This window comes from Salmo salar, chromosome 21 (genome assembly GCF_965601325.2).
Source record: "Salmo salar chromosome 21, fSalSal1, whole genome shotgun sequence".
Lineage (NCBI taxonomy): Eukaryota > Metazoa > Chordata > Actinopteri > Salmoniformes > Salmonidae > Salmo > Salmo salar.
The window spans coordinates 36,470,046-36,493,308 of NC_138311.1; the positions used below are offsets into that span (position 1 = coordinate 36,470,046).

General features: G+C 41.6%; 1 protein-coding gene across 4 annotated transcripts in view; it reads right to left on the minus strand.

The window, feature by feature from the left end:
* The window catches only part of ub2e3 (Ubiquitin-conjugating enzyme E2 E3), a 61,090-nt gene that overhangs the window by 19,816 nt on the left and 18,011 nt on the right, over positions 1 to 23,263 (minus strand). For 2 of the 4 annotated variants that reach the window (XM_014165029.3, XM_014165028.3), the window contains exon 4: positions 4,045 to 4,122. The exons of the other annotated variants lie outside the window; for them this stretch is intronic. In XM_014165029.3, the coding sequence (XP_014020504.1) occupies positions 4,045 to 4,122 (78 nt within the window). The remainder of the gene's footprint in view (positions 1 to 4,044; positions 4,123 to 23,263) is intronic. 4 annotated transcript variants of the gene reach the window in all.

Genomic DNA, 23,263 nt, shown 5'->3' on the forward strand with positions numbered 1-23,263 from the left:
CCGTGATGCCTGGGCTATGTACTTAGAATATTGCAAAATGTGCTTTCACCAAAAAGCTATTTTAAAATCGGACATATCGAGTGCATAGAGGAGGTCTGTATCTATAATTCTTAAAATAATTGTTATACTTTTTGTGAACGTTTATCGTGAGTAATTTAGTAAAATGTTAGCGAATTCCCCGGAAGTTTGCGGGGGGTATGCTAGTTCTGAACGTCACATGCTAATGTAAAAAGCTGGTTTTTGATATAAATATGAACTTGATTGAACAAAACATGCATGTATTGTATAACATAATGTCCTAGGGTTGTCATCTGATGAAGATCATCAAAGGTGAGTGCTGCATTTAGCTGTCTTCTGGGTTTTGGTGACATTATATGCTGGCTTGAAAAATGGGTGTCTGATTATTTCTGGCTTGGTACTCTGCTGACATAATCTAATGTTTTGCTTTCGTTGTAAAGTCTTTTTGAAATCGGACAGTGTGGTTAGATTAACGAGAGTCTTGTCTTTAAATAGCTGTAAAATAGTCATATGTTTGAGAAATTGAAGTAATAGGATTTTTAAGGTTTTGAAAATCGCGCCACAGGCTGCCAGTGGCTGTTACGTAGGTGGGACGCTTGCCCATAGAGGTTAACCTGCCTCCTCCCCTTCATCAACACTGATTGAAGTGGATTTAGCAAGTGACATCAATAAGGGATCATAGATGTCACCTGGATTCACCCGGTCTGTCTATATCATGGAAAGAGAAGTTGTTCTTAATGTTTTGTCCACTCTGTATATCACTCATTGACCTATCCCTTTGTTCTGGCACAGATCTACTATTCACAGGGATCCTCTCAGAATCCCTCACCCTTCATCCACCCTCCACTACTTTATTCACTGTCTCAGAATACGACACCTTCTGCACTACTCTGACCCTGGCCATCTCAACCTGCCTCTCTCGCACCAGACATCTCCAATCCCCAGTAACATGGGCACCACTACAGTTGACACACACAACTTTTCCCACCAAAACTACAAATTCCTCTGTCCCATGTCCTCCTGCACACTTCCCACATCTTGGAGTCTCCTTCCTACACACTGCTGCAACATGCCCATAAACACGACACCTATAACACCGCAGTGTATTTGGCACAACAGCTCTAACAGCATAACTCATATATCATAACATTACCTTGTCAGGTAAAGACTCTGAATCAAAGCTCAAAATAACAGACCGTGTCACCTCTGTTTCACCACGCTCCCCACCGAATCTGCGTCGCAACGAATGGTGGGTGTCACAAACACCAGGAATCTTCAACTTAAATTGCTCCACCTCCACACTTAACACTACCCCAGAAATCACTCCCTTCAATGGTGCAAAGCAAGATACAGGGCTTTCCCCAAGTTGCATCGCACGGAGCACCTGTGCCCTCCGAGCTAAAGTAATACAAACAAACATCACAAGTCCACTTCGGGTTACCTTCACCGACTCAACAGCACCCACCATCTTTTTCACCCAACCTGAAGCCACCCATGGATCAGCCAAAAGGCCTGGTTCCACCCTCTTCAAAAATCTCCCTCCCACTGGAACAAATGTATCTTTATCCTAACCATGTCTATCAATGCAAGGCTCGGGCTTCGAGCTCCTCACAACACCTTCTACCCCTTCCATTTCACCTCCAGAACTCGAACTGGCGTCCAGCTCACTCCGTTTGAACTTGACACATCTTCCTCAACATACCTTTTCCCCCATCATCGCTAGCCCCAACCTACATGTACAAATGACCTTGACTAACCTGTACCCCTGCACATTAACTCGGTTTCCGGTACTCACTGTATATAGCCTTGTTATTGTTATTTTATTGTGTTATTTTTATTTATTTGGTAAATATTTTCTGAACTCTTAAGGGCTTGTAAGTAAGCATTTCATAGTAAGGTCTACACCTGTTGTACTCGGCACATGTGACAAATACAGTTTGATTTGAATTTTATAGATTCAAACCCATCCTCCTCCCTTCACCAATTACCCTAAACCTTCTGAAAATATTCAACTTTTCCAAGCCAAAATCTATTTTTAGCCTCCTCAAGACATGCTAAGCCCTGTACTCCCTCCACTTCAAACTCAAACTGCTTCCCCTGCCCGAGTCATGTAGCCGATCGTTCCACTCAGAGAGTTCATGGAAATTAACACGATCGAGAAACAACACCACATGACTGAAATGATTTCTTGAATCAAATGTCCTGTTCTGTTGTGCTGAAATGTAGGTAAGGTCACAGACATTCCTAACACTGATCTGATTAAAAGGCATGGAAAACCACATCAATGACTAAAATGCATTCTAAACAGGATGATAGGAAAAATGTTTAAAATCTGAACACTAAGGAGATATAGGTGTTCTCCTGGTTGGAAACTGACTGGAAAAAGCTGACTATCATGTTTAATCTTGCATTCTAAACACCTGTGTTTAAGATGAGAACACCTATTGGCAAATCTAAATGCCTAATGTGTAAGTTTTCAACACTGATGTTTAGGTTATTAAATGTGCCACGTTTCATGGTTTTACAGTGTAGCAATTAGGTAATAAATTAAACAAGCTCCAGTAGGCTAATCTTTTTTAAGATGGATAGTATTAATTGCTCCCGAGTGGCGGAGCGGTCTAAGGCACTGCATCTCAGTGCTAGAGGCGTTACTACAGACCCTGGTTTGATCCTGGGTTGCATCACAACCGGCCGTGATCGGGAGTCCCATAGGGCGGCACACAATTGGCACAGCGTCATCCGGGTTAGGGGAAGGTTTGGCCAGGGAAATCCTTGAGGGAAACCTGTTTCAGTCTTCCAGAGATTTGAGACTGGGATGGAGGTTCACCTTCCAGCAGGACAATGACCCTAAGCATACTGCTAAAGCAACACAAGTGGTTTAAGGGGAATCATTTAAATGTCTTGGAATGGCCTAGTCAAAGCCCAGACCTCAATCCAGTTGAGAATCTGCGGTATGACTTGAGCAGTTTTGCCTTGAGGAATGGGCTAGATGTGCCAAGCTTATAAGAGACATATCCCAAGAGACTGCAGCTGTAATTGCTGCAAAAGGTGGCACTACAAAGTATTGACTTTGGGGGGGGGGGGGGGGTGAACATTTATGCACGCTCAAGTTTTCTGTTTTTTGTCTTATTTCTTGTTTGTTTCACACGAAAAAATATTTTGCATCTTCAAAGTGGTAGGCATGTTGTGTAAATGAAATGATACAACCCCCCCCCCCAAAATCTATTTTAATTCCAGGTTATAAGGCAACAAAATAAGAAAAATGCCAAGAGGGGTAAATACTTTCGCAAGCCACTGTACTGCCAAATTCTCTAAAACAACATAAAATGATCTGGTAACAGCTCTGGTGGACATTCCTGCAGTCAGCATGCCAACTGCACACTCCCGCAAAGCTTGAGACATCTGTGGCATTGTGTTGTGTGACAAAACTGCACATTTTAGTGCCATTTTATTGTCCCCAGCACAAGGTGCACCTATGTAATGACCATGCCGTTTATCAACTTCTTGATATGCCACACAGTCAGGTGGATGTATTATCTTGGCAAAGTAGAAATGCTCACTAACAGGGATGTAAACACATTTGTGCACAAAATCTGAGAGAAATAAGCTTTTTACGCATATGGAACATTTCAAGGCTCTTTTATTTCAGCTCATGAAACATGGCACCAACACTTTACAAGTTGCATTTATATTTTTGTTCAGTTTATATTTTTGTTCAATCTTGAACAGGATTATTTATTTTGGATGCAATTTGAATGGAATTAATAGAGAGAGAAAAATACTATGAAAGAGTGCTCACGTGCACAATTATTTAAAGCAACGATATTCGAGTGATAGCCTGTTTTAAAACTTTGCATCAGCAATTTAAAAAAATATCTTTCCAAAAAAAAATGTGACCCCAAAAGCGAGATGGATATGTGTAAATTAGACATGCACTCAGTTTTTATATTACTGTTGTATCTGCTCATCTGCAGCAAATGTATACCTGTCACAAGAAAAAAGTTACCGTGATGAGATGATACATGCCTTGTAAACTGCACTCCATACCGAGATGTACTGTCTGACCCCACCCTGAGCGTTGATGATTGATGATCATGCAGATAGCTGAGAGAAAGCCATAGAGAAGCCAGATTTAGAAACTTAACAGTTCCATTTCACATAATCCTGTTCATAAAAATAATTTATTCTAACTTACTGGTCTCTCACAGTTATTGATTCTGGGAAAAGAGAGTGGGTTTGGGCAGGAAATCTCAGTAACCCGTTTCCTGCTATTCAACCCTAGCTACTATTACTAAACCATATTAGCATTACTGCTGTCTGAGCAATGATGCTTACATCATCTGTAAATAGCCCATCCAATCTACCTACCTCATCCCCATATTGTTTTTATTAACTTTTTTGCTCTTTTGCACACCAGTATTTCTACTTGCACATCATCATCTGCACATCTATCACTCCAGTGTTAATTTGCTACTATGGCCGATTTATTGCCTTACCTCCTCATGCCATTTGCACACATTGTATATAGACTTTTTTCTTTTGTGTTATTGACTGTACGTTTGTTTATTCCATGTGTAACTCTGTGTTGTTTGTGTCGCACTGCTTTGCTTTATCTTGGCCAGGTTGCAGTTGTAAATGAGAACTTGTTCCTGGTTAAATAAAGGTGAAATAAAAAATTAAAAATATATTTAAAAAATCACCAAGCCAAGCCAGCAACACCTCAGCAGCCACACCGTATTCAGTCAGTCATACTACAAGGGCTACTACTCCTAAACTCGTCTGGCAGAATTACAGACTACTCTAGAATCTCTGGTAGGGATGTGAAAAATGGACAATTATTTTAAACGTATAAACTGCTTTTTATTTAATCCGTTTTCGGTTCGAATGTTTTTTTTTTTATTCCACAGAAATTCACAATTCAACGGTTTCGGTCTCACAGTGAGTGCCTTTCAGATTGTTAAGCGTTGCACAAGTACTTCCATTACCGTACCTCAAATTCACCTCACAAAGTTTGCTTTTCCTTTTCATTTAACTTCTCAAAGTATTGCCATACAGGAGTTCGGCATTTTTCTAGCTGTTAACGATGATGACATAGTGGTGGAGAGTCGACAACAAAATAATTGAATCCTCGATTTCTTTGCTTGCAATGTCTCGCAACTTCAGTAAAGCAGGGCCTATCATCAATGAATAGGCTAGGATACTCTACACCCAAAAGACTGAAGACTGAACACACACTTGCATCATAAGCCAAGAGAAAGAGCAGGGTTGTAATCATTAGTCCAAACAGTTGCAAAACTGAACATTTTGCAACTAAAACGAGAGTTTCTATTGGACAAATACAGGTAGATCCCTTCCCGTGTCATTCCGTTTGCTTCCGTTTAAGAAACGTTTTGGAACAGAATTGGCGTAATGAATACGCCCCGGGCAAGCCAGCGCAATGTAGAGAGAGGAGGGGGTTGGCAGAAAATTTTTTGGTGTGCATATGTCTTGGTAATCTGTCTTGCATTCTTCGCAAATTCACCAAAGTAGCCTAAAGTTTGCCTCTTTCTCTCTGGATTTATTTAAATGACACAACATTCCCCAGGCCTTTATAGCCTATTGTCTAGTTAGGCTATAACACAGAAAATAATGTTTTGTGATAACTGCACTGCAATCTTAATTTTGTGGGATTTTACTTCACGTTATTAAGAATCCCAATTTCGTTTAAACGTTTTAACGTTTAAATGTTCGAACACCCCTAATCTCTGTGGCAGTGGCATGAATACAGCTGACATACAGAGATTAGAAATCCTCCCAGGTATAGTATCTGTCTGCTGGCCAAGACAGACAGCCTTCCTGGTGTGGTAGACAGAAAGAAACACCACCGGCATGCTAACCTAGCCTGGTCCCAGATCTTTTAGCAGTTGGCATGACATCAAAGACAGATCTGGGACCAGGCTATACTAATCCCACAGAAGAACATATAACACATTAATTTATATTAGTATAATATATATTCAATTTAGCAGACACTTTTACCCAAAGAGACTTAGAGTTATGGGTGCATGCATTTTCGTAGACAGTTTAGCTACATGTATACTAACTAACCCATCTGGAGAAAATACAACACATTCATGTATAGCCACACTGACTAGGCCCAAACCCCACTGGAGACAAAATACATACAACACATTCATGTATAGCCACACTGACTAGGCCCAAACCCCACTGGAGACAAAATACATACAACACATTCATGTATAGCCACACTGACTAGGCCCAAACCCCACTGGAGACAAAATACATACAACACATTCATGTATAGCCACACTGACTAGGCCCAAACGCCACTGGAGACAAAATACATACAACACATTCATGTATAGCCACACTGACTAGGCCCAAACGCCACTGGAGACAAAATACATACAACACATTCATGTTTGATGCAATTACATCAATATCCTGTTTGTGTTACATAATATGAAATAGGATCCAAGCCAAGTTAAGGCCTTCTAGTTAGTGGTGAATGTCTGGTAATATCCTGCTATAAAATGGCTTGACCTCAGTAATGTGTGTTTGTGGAGTGGTGGGTTTGTCATTGGTTCCTGCTCTCTCCCTGCAGCCCCAGGGCTGGTAGTATGGTGTAATACAGGGTTTCCTCAGGTTACATGCAAGTGTGCACACAAATCCCCTCCTGTGTGTTTGCAGAGAACCTCCTTCCTGTTCCTCGTACGTACTACGTTCAGTCGCCCCACACTGCAGAATTCAGTTTAACAACCTTTAAAGCAGGAATCACCCCTGGTTCGGTAAAAAGCTAAGGGCGGGCCTAGAGAAGTTTAATCACTCTCAAATTCATAGACAGAGCACTGACCATCCATGATATCAAAATTATACTTTTAACCATGTTATGATGCTATACAGTGTTTGTTTTACGTTTTATTTATTTACAAACATTGGAGTAAACCAAGCTTATATGTTGGGTTCTGATGGGGAACAACAGTTGAACTAAGCTCATGAGGCATTTACAAGTTATATTCATATCAATGAGTACACATAATTCATTTATAAGTCACAAACAATGGGTGTAGCAACTGCTGATTGCCCCTTTAACCTTACGCTCCACAGAAAACTCTTGCTATTAACAAGACTTAGGTTCTGATTCTTTCACACTCACTTTACAGAAGTGGCAAGCACTTCAGTATAAAAGCTTTTTCCAGGGAAGTCCTTCCAACCCAGAGGCAAAATAGGAAATCCAGAATAAATAGCTAGACAAAATTGAGAAAACGTCCAAAACAATACTGACTGATGGTGTTTCCTGTTTGTGGTCCCACATCGATCCAGAGCTATGGGCTGTGTCCCAAATGACGCCTGATTCTCTATGTAGTGCACTACTTTTTACCAGGGCCAATGGGGCTCCTTTCTCCCACTCCCTAGGCCACCCCTCTTCCCCCCCCTCTCCCGCTCTCCCCCTCCTCCATCTCCCTCCTGCTGGCACCAGAAGCTATAATCATGTTACAGGATATGACTTAGACTGTTATCTATCCATCTGTGTGTGTGCGTGTGTGTGTGTGTGTGTGTGTGTGTGTGTGTGTGTGTGTGTGTGTGTGTGTGTGTGTGTGTGTGTGTGTGTGTGTGTGTGTGTGTTTGTGTGTGTGTGTGTGTGTGTGTGTGTGTGTGTGTGTGTGTGTGTGTGTGTGTGAGAGAGTGTGTAAAGTCAGTGGCCAGGCAGCTCTCTGCAATTATGATGTTATTATATAAATAACCATAATCCACAGCTCTTAAAGTGTCAAATACAGGGCACTTTATTACGACACAAAGAGACATGAGAAGTGTAGGTAATACTGCAGAACAATGATGCTACATCCACCTGGAGAATGCTGAAACAAATGCTGAAACAATCAATACACCACACCTCAGCTTTGCTATGGTTGAATATAACAGCCACACGCATCATTACCACACACTATTTCAATTTATGTTTCACTTCACATCATTTATATCTTTAGGATGCATTTAGCATTTATCCTCAATCATAATGGTACAAGACTGAGGTAAAATAGCTAGTTGCGAGTGGAGAAAGTCCTTTTAATAGGAACACGTAACTCTTTTGATAGACCACTACAATAATTCATCACCCCCTTTTTTGTGATCGTCCTGACTTCAGAACATTCTCCGAGACATTGGCCTATAGTGCTCTCCTCAAGGGTTTATAAAGATGGATTTTATAGATCTTTTCAAGAATCATTATTTTCCTTTAGATGTGTTGTTGTTGTACATCTGACACAAATAGATATCTGTATGTTAAGCAAGACTGCATCGGAACCTGATATGCTATATAAACTGTCAGCTTTATCACGAGCCATTACCTCACAGGCAGAGTGAGATGAAACGGCTTCCAGAGAGAATAAACAGATATTTATATGCCATTAATCACAGATACTGCCCTTTATAAAACATGTATGGGAATCATTTATGAGACATTTGTGCATTATTTGTGAAATATTTGTGAATCATTTGTGGGTAAATCATTTATTTTGTATTTTTATCTCTGCCACAAAACAACTACAATTTATCACCACGGCAAGCTAAAGCTATCACAGTAAAGTATCCAGCATCTTAAAAATAACAAAATCATCTATAAAGGCAAACAAACGGTGAAACGACAGAATCCGACAGAGGGGATGTTCTTAAACAGGAGTTCCCTTATCTGAATTGGTGCTGTATGTCATAGAGCACAAACATGGCTGACAATCAGCTGGGAGCCTGAAGCAGCTTCCAGGAAAGATTCATCAATAACTTGAAAATGAATTTGGGGATCATCTGAGGGCATGATTGATTGAATCAACTTTATTGATCCACAGAGGGGAAAATGGGTTGTTATTTCAACCGTCTGTATCTAAATAGCTGAAGTATTTGCAGCAGTAGGCAGTGGGATCTCACCTCATCATTGATACAGTACTTAACTGAGCATACTGAGTTGTTCTGTTCCGCACACACCTGGGAGGAAGAGAGCAGTGCATGCAGAAACCTGACAGAGCTCTGAAGGAAGAGCATGACGGATGCATAGAGCTCTGAGAAGAGAGCCCCACCACTGCACTGAGTGCACTTCACTCCAGCTGCCTGCAATGTTATCATGATGTAAAGTTTGTGATGTGGAGCGACATTTCAGACAAACGCTGCTGATGTCCTGATGCTCCTGCTCAATACAGAGAGTAACAGGGAAAACTCAAGTCCCATGAAAGTGCGTTTTGACATAAAGATCAACTGTACTAGTTGTTCAAGCTCTGATCTTGTCCCATCTTAATGACTGTGCGGTAATTTGGCCAGGTGCAGCAAAGAAGACCTAGCAAAGTTGCAGCTGGCTCAAAACAAAGCAGCACTCCTTGCCCTTAACTGCACACATAACTAACATCAACAACATGCATGATAGTCTTTCATGGCTGAGGGTTGAGGAGAAATTGACTACTTCTCTTCAAGTCTTTTTATGAAATATGTGTCATGTTGAAAATGCCTAACCACTTGTATAATCTATTTGCATACACTTCAAACAGACATACATACCCCCCACTATGGGTTTCTTCACTGTACCCAAACCAAAAACAGATGTAATGCGTCGCTCTGTTAAGTATAGAGCCATGTCACCGTGGAATGCTCTGCCACCAAAGGTTAGTCAGACAAAAGGCAAGTTTAGCTTTAAAAAAACGGATGAAAAACATATTGTATCACAGAGCCTCTCTATCTAAAGATCTAATTTAACTGTGACTAAGAATATTAATATGTACAGTATATATGAATAATTTGTAAATAGTATTTTTGTCTTTTTTTGTCTTTCTAATATATAACTCTTGTTTTTTTAATATATATTTTTCGTATTACATATTTTATTTAGTTAATGTCCTTGTCTATAGTTTCTCTGTACTTTGTCATGTATTTGTACATTTTATGTGGACCCCAGGAAGAGTAGCTGCTGCATGTGAAGTAGCTAAAGGGGATCCTCATAAACTAAAACTAAACTTTTCAGCTTTTTAATTTCAGCTTTCATTTTCATTGTTTTTTATTAGTTTTTTCTGTAAAGCACATTGCGGTGCATACCATGTCTGAAATGTGCTGTATAAATAAAGCTTGGTTTGATTTGATAAACTACTAGTCCTGATTGCTGAAGTGAACTCAGCTGCTCTGCAGCTGCATGTGCAAATTTATGGGTTCAAACTGGGACACTTTCACTTCTGGCACTTTTCTAATTAATTATTGATTTTAAATCCATCAACTTTCATCAATCTTAAAGCCTTTGAATTAAATGTGTTCAGTGGTTCAGTGTGACAGGATCTGCAACTGTTTAGATTTGCATGATAGTGCTTTTAAAAAGCAGCCAGTTCGGCAGAAATCCCGTTATATAGCAAAGCTTCTGGTCTGAAAGACTAGGCCTGCGTCCCAAATGGCACTCTATTCCCTACGTCATGCACTACTTTTGACCAGGGCCCGTAGTTTATTCAATTACCCACCTCTTACCCAGCTGTCTAGAGTGGGGATTCCATATGCCCTTGGTATGGTCGGGGTCCGGAACATAATTACAAATCATTTTGCAAGAAGCCCAAACAGATCAGAAAACTTGGGGGGACAAATAAAATGACCCGCGGGCCATCAGTTGGGGAACCTTGCCCTAGGGGAATTCCTCAAGCATAACATGGTGTAATATATGTCTCTGCTATTACCACTAATACCTTACAGTGAGAGCAGAAGGTGCTCTACAACCCAGATCCTTCCAGCTTCAAAGATGATGAATGGGCAACACTGTCTGGTGCTATTCTGAAACACACAACAGGATGTGGTCTCTGCAGTGGTTGTCTGCAATGGCAGAGAGTATTGAGTGCATAGAGAGAACATCAATGAATGTAATGTATGACAGTAGAGATTCTCTTCTCGTCTTTTTCTAGTTATGCTGAGAACATCATGCCAGTCCAGAGAAACGAAGATACACTCACTGGTCAACAAGCACAACATGGTTTCATATACAGTGCATTCGGATAGTATTCAGACCCCTTGACTTTTTACACATTTTGTTACGTTACAGCCTTATTCTAAAATGGATTCAATTGTTTTTTCCCCTCATCAATGTACACACAATACCCCATAATGTCAAAGCAAAAACAGTTTTTTCATATTTTTATATCACATTTACATAAGTATTCAGACCCTTTACTCAGTACTTTGTTGATGCACCTTTGGCAGCGATTACAGCCTTGAGTCTTCTTCGGTATGACGCTACAAGCTTGGCACACCTGTATTTGGGGAGTTGCTCCCATTCTTTGCAGATCCTCTCAAGCTCTGTCAGGTTGGATGGGAAGGGTCGCAGCACAGATATTTTCTGGGCTCTGGCTGGGCCACTCAAAGACATTCAGAGACATGTCCCGAAGCCACTCCTGCATTGTCTTGGCTGTGTTCTTAGGGTCGTTGTCCTTTTGGAAGGTGAACCTTTGCCAAAGTCTGAGGATGTCGCTGTACTTTGCTCCGTTCATCTTTCCCTCGATCCTGACCAGTCTCCCAGTCCCTGCCGCTGAAAAACATCCCCACAGCATGATGCTGCCACCCTCATGCTTCACTGTAGGGATGGTGCCAGGTTTCCTCCAGACGTGACGCTTGGCATTCAGGCCAAAGAGTTTAATCTTGGTTTCATCAGACCAGAGAATCTTGTTTCTCAAAGTCTGAGAGACCTGTAGGTGCCTTTTGGCAAACTCCAAGCGGGCTGTGCCTTTTACTGAGGATTGGCTTCCGTCTGTCCACTCTATCATAAATTTTGAGTTTCATATCAAAGGGTCTGAATATTTATGTAAATAAGATATTTATTTAAATAGGATATTTCTGTGTTTTATAAATTTGCTAATATTTCTAAAAACCTATTTTCGCTTTGTCATTATGGGGTATTGTGTGTAGATTGATGAGCATTTTTATTTATTTAATCCATTTTAGAATAAGGCTGTAGCGTAACAAAATGTGGAAAAAGGGAAGGGGTCTGAATACTTTCCGAATGCACTATATACAGTAGATATACTTTTTAGCAAGCATGAACCCCCCTTTTGAAAAGCCCTGAGGTAGTAATCCATTCACAATTTCAGATTTGTCATACCACCACTACAATAGATAAACCAACCAAGCAACACACAATCAAATCACACCACTACAATACAATCCATAACAACCAGGTCAACCAATAGTAGAAAAGCAGTGCCTCTATAATTAGGGTGTCCAATCAAAAATGCATATTTTGACCAATTTGTGTAGACACTCCTGTAAGAAAAACAATGGTCCAAACATCATGTCTCGATCAAATCAAATCATATCAAATGGTATTAGTCACGTGCGCCGAATACAACAGGTGTAGAACTTACAATAAAATGCTTACTTACAAGCCCTTAACCAACAATGCAGTTTTAAGCAAAATACCTAAAGAAAAATAAGAAATAAAAGTAACAAATAATTAAAGAGCAGCAGTAAAATAACAATCCGTTCAAAATTTACTGCAGTATTTACCCTTGTAGGATGGCCAAGATTAGGGTTACTAAATCAATGGAGGCCAGAGAAAAAAAGTGGTCAAGGAAAATAGCATTGCGTCATCTAGGCTGGATGCTGTGTGAGAATTAAGGCTACCTGACAGGCTCACCGTTGAACTGGTCATCTTTCTTCTCCAATCCGGAGGACATAAAACAATAAAGAGGTAAGATGGATATCGATTTTGAGACATGACATGTATTTTCATATTTTAGCATACGCTTTCTATATTAATGCGAAATTCCTGATATTTTTCGAAAATGTATCCGAAAAACAAGCGTACCTCTGTGAAATGTCAACGGAGCCCTGAGCTGAACTCGTCATTTAATTTACCTTTTTGCCATCCCGCGGAAACAACTTTGGAGGAGACCACCACAACATGTAAAATCCACAAAACTCGCACCACTCTGTCAACAGAGCTCAGTGCTTATTATAGGATGTATTAGGTTACGAAATCTGCCTTTTTGGATATAATGTCAATGATATGTTAGAGAAAGACCCCTCTGAACGATTCAGAACATGAAGATTCATATTTATCTTTGTGAAATGTATTTTATAACATAAGGAAGTGAAGTTTCATCGCCAAAGTGTGTTTTCACCCACACTGGGCAGAGTGGGAGTGTATGTCCCGAGAGAGGACTGAGGAGGTGGGATCTGAGGAGGAGCAGAGACTGACTGAGAGATGAATCATTACTGACGAGTTATTGCCTTTGTGTGCGTGTGTGTGTGTGCCTGACCGTGTTTTCCCAAGTGTGTGTGTGTGTGTGTGTGTGTGTGTGTGTGTGTGTGTGTGTGTGTGTGTGTGTGTGTGTGTGTGTGTGTGTGTGTGTGTGTGTGTGTGTGTGTGTGTGTGTGTATGCACTCGCGCGTGCTTGTATGTGTGTTTGTGTGCATGTATGAACTCTGTCTGCTAAGACTTGTTGCTAAGGGATCTGCCAAGACTTTTAATTGTGGATTATGACAAGGCAGACAGCCATGAAAGAGAGCAGCCCTATTCACTTCATCCTGCTATGATACAAAAAGAGAGAGAGAAAGAGAGAGCGAGAGACAGAGAGAGAGCGAGAGAGGGGCACTTCAAAACAGTGTTCTGTTTGAGGCCTGACATGGATGTTGACACGAATGAAATGTTTCTTGTGGTGTTGTGTTTATAAAGTCGTAATTCAAATCCACATTCAACAAAGAATGTGGAGGACAACCCACAATTGTGTATCCTGTAACAGCTCTGCTCTCCTCTCGACCTCATCAAGTTCATGAACATCTAAGAAGATACCTATTCATTTTTAACTTGTTACACCTCCATGAGCATGTTTTTAATCAGTAAGCAGGCCATGACATTGCTGTTTCTGACAGATGCTAAGTAATTTTCAACATGATTCAAACCTGGCTATATTCTTCATGGGAAATAGACACAAAAACATGAACGGAATGGTCTGGACAAGGTACTGTATCTGTCGTGTCCCTGTGATGCTGTTCTGTGAGACACAGTCTTCTGACTCATAAGATATTGATAGAATCATATGTGCCATGAATTCTTCACTGGGAAACAGCACACAGAAAATACACATCATGAAAACAAGGAGAGGGAGCGAGTATCCAAACCAGCATTGTCAAACAATATGGATTACAGATAAACAGAATGTCTTTATGTTGGATGAGCATAGTGCACAGTGAGCATGTCATACAAGACAAACTACTGGTGATTAAAATGATGCACAACAACACCACCACATCCCAGGTCTATTGACAGGTACACAGTGATGAGACAGACGCGGCCCACAGGCCTGCTTCCCTACTGGGGCTCCGTGATTAGATTCAGCTAGCTCAGCATCAGCCGGGCCAGGGGCAGAGAGGAGACTACGTTCCAAATGACACCCTAGTCCCTATGGGCCCTGGTCAAAAGTAGTGCACTACATAGGGAATAGGGTGCTGTTTGGGACTCAGCCATGGGGGCTTGGAGGAGGAAAAAAGAAATGCTAATGTAGGAAACGGGCAGGCTTCACTGACAACAACAAGTGCCTGATGTGGAGAGCGGCTCGTTGATAGGCCACTTTGAAAACAGGATGAGCTCTTTTGTCTGGTTCAAAGGGAACCAGGCAGTAAAAAAAAAACGGTTAGCCCAACTGGACTAGCGTGTTGTGTAGCTGGTCTTCCCTTTGTGTGTGTGTATGTGTATGTGTGTGTGTCGAGGAGAAGGGCAGCTGGCCTATGGGTCTGTAGGGTCTGGTCTCTTTTGTCCCGGAGATGTAATGAGATGAGACTCCCTCTCTGGGACCCTTGGCTTTCTATTGTCACCACTACCCGGGCCGCGGCTGGTGTGAAACTGAGTGGTGTGGCCTTGTGCTCTCAGTGTTACAGTAAGGAGCTAGATCTGCGTTCTAAATGTCACCTTATTCCCTATAAAGCTTCTCAGAGTAGGAATTCTGATCTGGGATCAGGTCCTACCCGTCTATATAATCTTATTCATTATGATCTAAAATGAAAAATTGTATCCTGGATCAGCATTCCTAGCTAGCACTCTGTGTGAATACGGACCATGACTGCAAAGGAAAAACACTCAAAAGTGGAAAAGTGAACCACCCACAACTCAGCAACAGAACAGTTGTATACTGAGTGACCTGGCCTTTAACCCAAAACGAATAGGCTAATGAGGTTAGGTCTCCATGAAATCAGCGGAGAGGGAGGAGAGCGATTGCAAAAGGAAAACAATATCTTGCTGGACAAGAATCCTGGCTTGTCCTTGAATGAAAAAGAGACAAAGCCACAAATAGCTGGAGGCGGGAAAAAATAACAGCGATCACAAAGAAATTAGACCTTTATTCTTCCTATCCCTCACCTAGTAGCATTGTGACATGAGGGGGTACTGTTGTTATCTCATGCTACATATTGTTATCTCATGGTACATATTGTTAATTCATGGTACATGTTGTTATCTCATGCTACATGTGTGCATTAGTTTGTTTGTGTGTGTGTTATCTGAGGTCTAGGCCAAACGGCCGTAGCATGACAAGGTTTCTGTTCTCTGTGTTATCAGGCCTGAGTGATGGGCTCTGAGCATAGAAGGGGGAGGGGATCATACTGGGACAGCCAGCCCACTCAGGAGACACTGTAGAGGGGGAAGGGAGAGGAACAGCCAGGGACAGCCAGCCCACTCAGGAGACACTGTAGAGGGGGAAGGGAGAGGAACAGCCAGGGACAGCCAGCCCAGAGCCCACTCCTGAGACATTGGATTTAGACAGAGCAAGGAGCCACCAGCCTAGCACATTACATTATGACATACCTCAGTGGGATTTAAAGTTGGATTTACATTAGTAAAATATGTGTAGTGAGATCTATCTCTTCAAATTCAGATTTGCAACTTTTCTATTTACACTAGGCTTGGATATGGTGTAGCTAAAGTCACATTCCTGCTTCATGTTTGAGTGCAGCTATTGGAATACCGTAAATACCATAGTATATAGAAAAACAAAATAAGGATAGCAATTCCAGCTGTACAGGAGCGTCTCATCTTATTCATTATTTTGTTTGTTTAACTTTTACCCCTTTTTCTCCCCAATTTTGTGATATCCAATTGGTAGTTACAGTCTTGTCCCATCACTGCAACTCCCCTACGGACTCAGGAGAGTCGAGAGCTATGCGTCCTCTGAAACACGACCCTGCCAAGCCGCACTGCTTCTTGACACACTGCTCGCTTAACCCGGAAGCCAGCCGCACCAATGGAAACACCGTTCAGCTGGCGTCAGACGTCAGCTTGCAGGCGCCCGGCTCGCCACAAGGAGTCGCTAGACTGAGAAGATCACTAGCCGGCTTCCACCCAGTTACGCAACCCTGCACCTTAGAGGCTGCTGCCCTATATACATAGACTTCAAATCACTGGCCACTTTAATAATGGAACAATTGTCACTTTAATAATGTTGAAATAATGTTTACATACTGCTTTACTCATCTCATATGTACATACTGTATTCTATTCTACTGTACTTTAGTCAATGCCAGTCCGACATCGCTCAAGCTAATATTTATATATTTCTGAATTCCATTATTTTACTTTTAGATTTGTGTGTATTGTTGTGAATTGTTAGATACTACTACACTGTTGGAGCTAGGAACACAAGCATTTCGCTACACCCGCAATAATATCTGTTAAATATGTGTATGTTTCCAATAAAATGTCATTTGATTTTAGAGCACAACGGGACAAGGAAATCCCAGCCAGCCAAACCTTCCCCTAACCCGGATGGCGCTCAGCCGATTGAGCACAGCATTATGGGTCTCCCGGTCATGACACTGCCTGGGATCGAACCCGGGTCTGTAGTGACGCCTCAAGTACTGTGACGCAGTGCTTTAGACCCCTGCGCCACTTGGGAGGGGACCTTCTCTGCTAAACCGTTTTTGCACATAATGTTGCACACTTAATGCAATGATTCACAAATATGTTTCATTTTAAATTTGGCAAATTACTGGCATTAAGTTAAGTTAATTAAGGTCAATCTTGCAGGGACATGTGGTGTGGGAGAGCCATTGTCTTTACATTATACCACTCAGAGGGGGGTATGTGTTATAGATGTCTCCCACACTATCTCCGAAGTTAGGCTGGGAGACATCTCTTAAAGACAGATTCAAATCTAGATCTGACTCTTTAAGATGGCCGCATGCTTCGTGCATATATTATGATGACAATTTGAGAGAAAAAAAATGTTGGGGGGTTTTTGGCAAGTATTTTTCGTCGGTTCGCGCACACAAATAATGTTCTTGAGGCAAGCCGAAGTTCGGAGCCGAAGCCTACGCCACTTCGTCAGTCATTGGTCAACAGTAGGGATTCTTGAAGTGTTTGTAGTCATTCAACAAGAGACGGCTCGTTTTCATGCACATTGTTTTACTTCAGAAATACTACACCAAACATCTTATATGTAAAATTGTGTGACTAAGATCGCCTCTGCAAAAACGTCAAAATGAATGACAAATTTCTTGAGTTATCTTAGATTTATTCTGACTACTTTGAGGAAGTGTATACTGGCTACGGCGTCTCAAGATGGACAAACTATTGGCACCTTTTCTTGTTTTTCAAGAGAAGGTCTTTTAAGGGAGTACGCGAGCACACTCATTCAGTTCACCTAGCCAGCAGAACCGAAGAATGCAGCCTATACACTACACAAGTATCTCTCCTGGACCTAGTTTGTAGTGTAGTGTAAAGAGGCCCTAAGGGTCTTCACTAGCTTCCACAGAGACAAAGTCATAATTAAGACTAAACCCCTTTTATTTCTACAACCCTAACCCTACAAAACCTAACCCTAACCTTAACTCTAACCTTAACAACACTGCTAACCCTATGCCCACCATAAACCTTAAATTAAAACCAAAAAGCTAATTTCTGATTTACGATTTAGCCAATTTTGACTTTGTGGCTGTGGAATCTAGTGGAAACCGGATTTAAGGGCGGGGGAGGACAAGCATGACACAGAGATAAAGAATCATTATCTACATTTACCATATCTGGAGGAATTGAAGCAGGACTGGCTTCACAGAACATTCAAGGCAGAGAACCCTCTCTAAGTAGTTAGAATCTCTCTTGGCTGTCTTTTATAAAAACCCAGGCTTTCATATTCCATTCCCCAAACAGCAATCAGGAATCATTCTTTCATATTATTCACAGGTTAGACAGCCTAGTCTTTGTGTAAGCTTATAAAACAAGTTGTTGTAACGCAGTAACATTAACAAGAGAGGAGAGGTTGTTGCGCTAAGTGGTGAGCTAAATAAAGTGTGGATTGGTGTAGCCTAGCGGTTAAGAGCATTGGGCCAGTAACTGAAAGGTTGCTGGTTTGAATCCCTGAGCTGACAAGTTGAAAAAGCTGCTGCTGTGCCTTTGACCAAGGCATTTAGTCCAAGTTTCTCTGGATAAGAGCATCTGCTAAATGACTTAATTATAATGGGTTTCCACTGTTGATTCATCCATGAGAGGGAGTGTGCGAGTGGATACTCAGGATGCAGCTTTTAGTCAGGCCCAGACTACAGGACATTCTCCAGGGCCCAGTTTTTCAAAAGTTATCCGGATATCATCTTTTCAATAGGATTAAATGCATATAAATAGAATTAATATAATGGACGAATCATTGACTTGAATCGGGACTCCCGTTCAATTAAGTCTATTTCTATGCATTTAATCCTATCTGATAGCCGAAATCTGGATAAAGTGATCACTTTTGAAAGACTAGGACCAGAAGGTCAGACTGTAATCTAAAACACCCTCGTCTCCCTGTGAGACAAGCTAAGTGTAATTAATTCACAAACGACTGAATGCATTAACCAGAAGCATAGCAAGGCTTCACACAGGTGATCTTAATACACTGAATGAATCACTCAGAACAGAGGCAACAAACACAACACAGCACATTTCAATAACACATCAAGTGTGTGAGAATGGACGAGGGAGGTGGGGAAACTGGGAAACTGTTCATGCATCTCCGACTGATAACAGATCAATAGCGGTTTGGCGCCTGTTGTTTCCTATATAGAGGTGTGGGAAGGGGCAGACTGATGGGGCACAGGGGACAGAGAGCGTGTGTGTACTGTATGTGCATGTAGGGTGGTGTCTGTTGGCTCAGCCAGATAAATACTATGTCATCTCAGGAGTAAATGTGTGTTTGAAATGCAGCCAGCACAGAAGGAAGTTAGAAAGACTACAGAGAGGAAGAGCCAGGACTGGAGTGGACAGCAGTTTTACCTTAGGAAAAGACTGCAGGTACTGTCAGATAATAATACACTTTTATACAACGGGTGGGTCTAATCCTGAATGCTGATTGGTTAAAACCGCATTCCAGACGGTGTCTATTTCACAAGTTGCCACCGGCTAAATCTATGACGATAAAATGCCTATTTACTCTGTTCCATCTGACTTTGCAATCCACTGTCTCATCAACCCAGGCAGGGAAGTTATAAACTTGATCTCCACTATAAAAAGCATCTAGACATTATCTCACATTTATTTTAGACTAACATTTAGTTTTCAACAGTGGAGATTTGTATAAACCTTGCTGTCTGTCTCTCTGACATTTGCAACATTGTTTCAGTATTCAAATTCGATCTCCAGCTGTCCCATAGTAATGAACGTGTCGGGAGTCGGGATATAAACAAAGAACTATCAACAGAAAACAGGTAAAACAAAACGAAATGCAGCTAGTTTGCAATCTTTCCAGCTTCAGTTTGAAGTGATTGTGTTAGCTGTGTTGTTGGCTAGCTCTCGAACAACAGTGTCCTAATGAGAGAGCACATTTTCTATGCCAAGCAAAACCGTGCCTCATTAGCTCATTGTTATGGATGTTTCCAAATAAATGTCACTAGAAAACAGCTTAAACAAACACAAATGCAGCTACTTTGCTGTTATTCTGGCTGGGTCGCGTCTCTGGCAAACCAACCGATAGAATGAACCCCAGATTTGTGTCTGGACTCTATATATTTTGTTACGTTACAGCCTTTCCAAAAAGGATTAAATAAACAATTTTCCTCATCAATCTACACAAAATACCCCAGCTTGGGTAGCAACCCCAGATTTGTGTCTGGACTATATATATTTTGTTACGTTACAGCCTTTCCAAAAAGGATTAAATAAAAAATGTTCCTCATCAATCTACACAAAATACCCCATAGTGACAAAGCGAGAACAGATTTTAATTTTTTTTGCAAAACAGAAATACCTTATTTACATAACTATTCACACCCTTTGCAATGAGACTCGACATTGAGCTCAGGTCCATCCTGTTTCCATTGATCATCCTTGAGATGTTTCTACAACTTGGTTGGAGTCCAACTGTGGTAAATTCAATTGATGGGACATGATCTGGAAAGGCACACACCTGTCTATATAAGGTCCCACAGTTGACAGTGCATGTCAGAGCAAAAACCAAGCCATGAGGTCGAAGGAATTGTCCGTAGAGCTCCGAGACAGGATTGTGTCGAGGCACAGATCTGAGGAAGGGTACCAAAAAATCTCTGCAGCATTGAACGTCCCCAAGAACACTGTGGCCTCCATCATTCTTAAATGGAAGAATTGTCAAACTGATACATCGGGGTGAAAGAGCCTTGGTGCTTCTACACCTGCATTGCTTGCTGTTTGGGGTTTTAGGCTGGGTTTCTGTACAGCACTTCGAGATATCAGCTGATGTAAGAAGGGCTATATAAGGGCTATATAAATAAATACATTTGATTTTGTCAGGGAGGTGACTAAGAATCCAATAGTCACTCTTGACAGAGCTCCAGAGTTCCTCTGTGGAGATGGGAGAACCTTCCAGAAGAATAACCATCTCTGCAGCACTCCCCCAACCAGGCCTTTATGGTAGAGTGGCCAGACGGAAGCCACTCGTCAGTATAAGGCACATGACATCCCGCTTTGAATTATTAAATTTTTTACCTATATTTAACTACGCAAGTCAGTTAAAAGAACAAATTCTTATTTACAATGATAGCCTACCCCGGATGACACTGGGCCAATTGTGCGCCACCCTATGGGACTCCCAATCACAGACAGACTTGATACAGCCTGGATTTGATCCAGGGACTGTAGTGACGCCTCACACTGAGATGCAGTGCCTTAGACCACTGCACCACTCGGGAGCTTAGAGTTTGCCAAAAGGCACCAAAAGACTCTCAGACCGTGAGTAACAAGATTCTCTGGTCTGATGAAACCAAGATTCAACTCTTTGGCCTGAATGCCAAGTGACACGTCTGGAGGAAACCTGGCAACATCCCAACGGTGAAGTGTGGTGGTGGCAGCATTATGCTGTGGCGATGTTTTTCAGCAGCAGGGACTGGAAGACTAGTCAGGATCGAGGGAAAGATGAACAGAGCAAAGTACAGAAAGATCCTTGATGAAAACCTGTTCCAGAGCGCTCAGAACCTCAGACTGGGACAAAGGTTTCCCTTCCAACAGGACAATGACCCTAAGCGCACAGCAATGACAACACAGGAGTGGCTTAGGGACAAGTCTCTGAATGTCCTTAAGTGGCCCAGCCAGAGCATCTCTGGAGAGACATGAAAATAGCTGTGCAGCGACACTTCCCATCCAACCTGACAGAGCTTGAGAGGATCTGCAGAGAAGAATGGGAGAAACTCCCCAAATACAGGTGTGAGCTTGTAACGTCATACCCAAGAAAACTTCATAAACAAGAAAACTCAAGGCTGTAGTAGCTGCCAAAGGTGCTTCAACAAAGTACTGAGTAAAGGGTCTGAATACTTATGTAAATGTATTTTAATTGTATTTTTAGCTAAAATAAAAACCTGGTTTTTCTTTGTCATTATGGGGAATTGTGTAAAAATGTAATCCATTTTAGAATAAGGCTGTAATTTAACAAAATGTGGAAAAAGTAAAGGGGTCTGAATACTTTCTGAATGTAAATCATTATTTGAATATGTTGGTAACCTGTTGTATAAAAGTGATAATTCCCTCGAAGTTGGTGTTTGGAGGATATATTGGCACGGTCTGCCGGCCTTCAATATCGTCTCGGGCATTATAACTTAAATGACACATGGCACTTAGTTTCTATTCAAAGCCACTTACAATACGGCGAGTGCATGCGATTTTTAGCATGTGTATACGATCCCAACGGGAATTTAACCCACGACACCACACAGGATCACAGGTATAAAGTGTTATGACAGGACAGAATAACCTTCTTAGCAGTCTTAGGAGTGAAGGGGGGAGGGAGGAGAGTGAAGGTGGGGAGTGAAAGGGGGTAGAGTGGAGTGAAGGAGTGAGGAGGGGGTCTTCCTGTGGCCTACATGTACATGGAGACAATGTTTCACTGGCTGACCCGTCAGTAATGCAGGGTAGAATGTCCAAGACGCCCACTACAGCTGAGAAAGTAACAGGGCAGATAACTGCCAGCAGCATGACTACCAACTAATTCTGATTCATATCAGATATGGGCATCAAACCTTAATGACAAGTTCCAGCCTAGAGCTTTCTTTAAACATTTCTTAGAGGTGGATCATCTTGGATGAACAGGACAATGATAGCAGCATCATATTTCTTCATAGTCCACTCTAAATGCACTGCTTCATCTAGGTGCAATAATGACAAGAGAAATAGAATACTTGTCTATATTGAGGGGTATGAGTTTCTCTGGTTGACTATGGTCTATACTAGAGGTCGACCGATTAATCGGAATGGCCGATTAATTGGGGCCGATTTCAAGTTTTCATAACAATCGGTAATCGGTATTTTTGGCACTGAATTGCCGATTTCAAAAAAATAAAAACCTTTTTACACCTTTATTTAACTAGGCAAGACAGATTAAGAACACATTCTTATTTTCAATGACGGCCTAGGAACGGGGGTTAACTGCCTTGTTCAGGGGGGATTCGGGGATTCGTTTTTGCAACCTTCCTTACTAGTCCAACGCTCTAACCACCTGCCTTACATTGCACTCCACGAGGAGCCTGCATGGAAGGCTGACTACCTGTTACGCGATGGCAGCAAGAAGCCAAGGTAAGTTGCTAGCTAGCATTAAACTTATCTTATAAAAAACGATGAATCTTAACATAATCACTAGTTAACTACACATGGTTGATATTACTAGTTTATCTAACGTGTCCTGCGTTGCATATAATCGATGCGGTGCCTGTTAATTTCTCATTGAATCACAGCCTACTTCGACAAACGGGTGTTGATTTAACAAGCGCATTTGCGAAAAAAGCACCGTCGTTGCACAAATGTACCTAACCATAA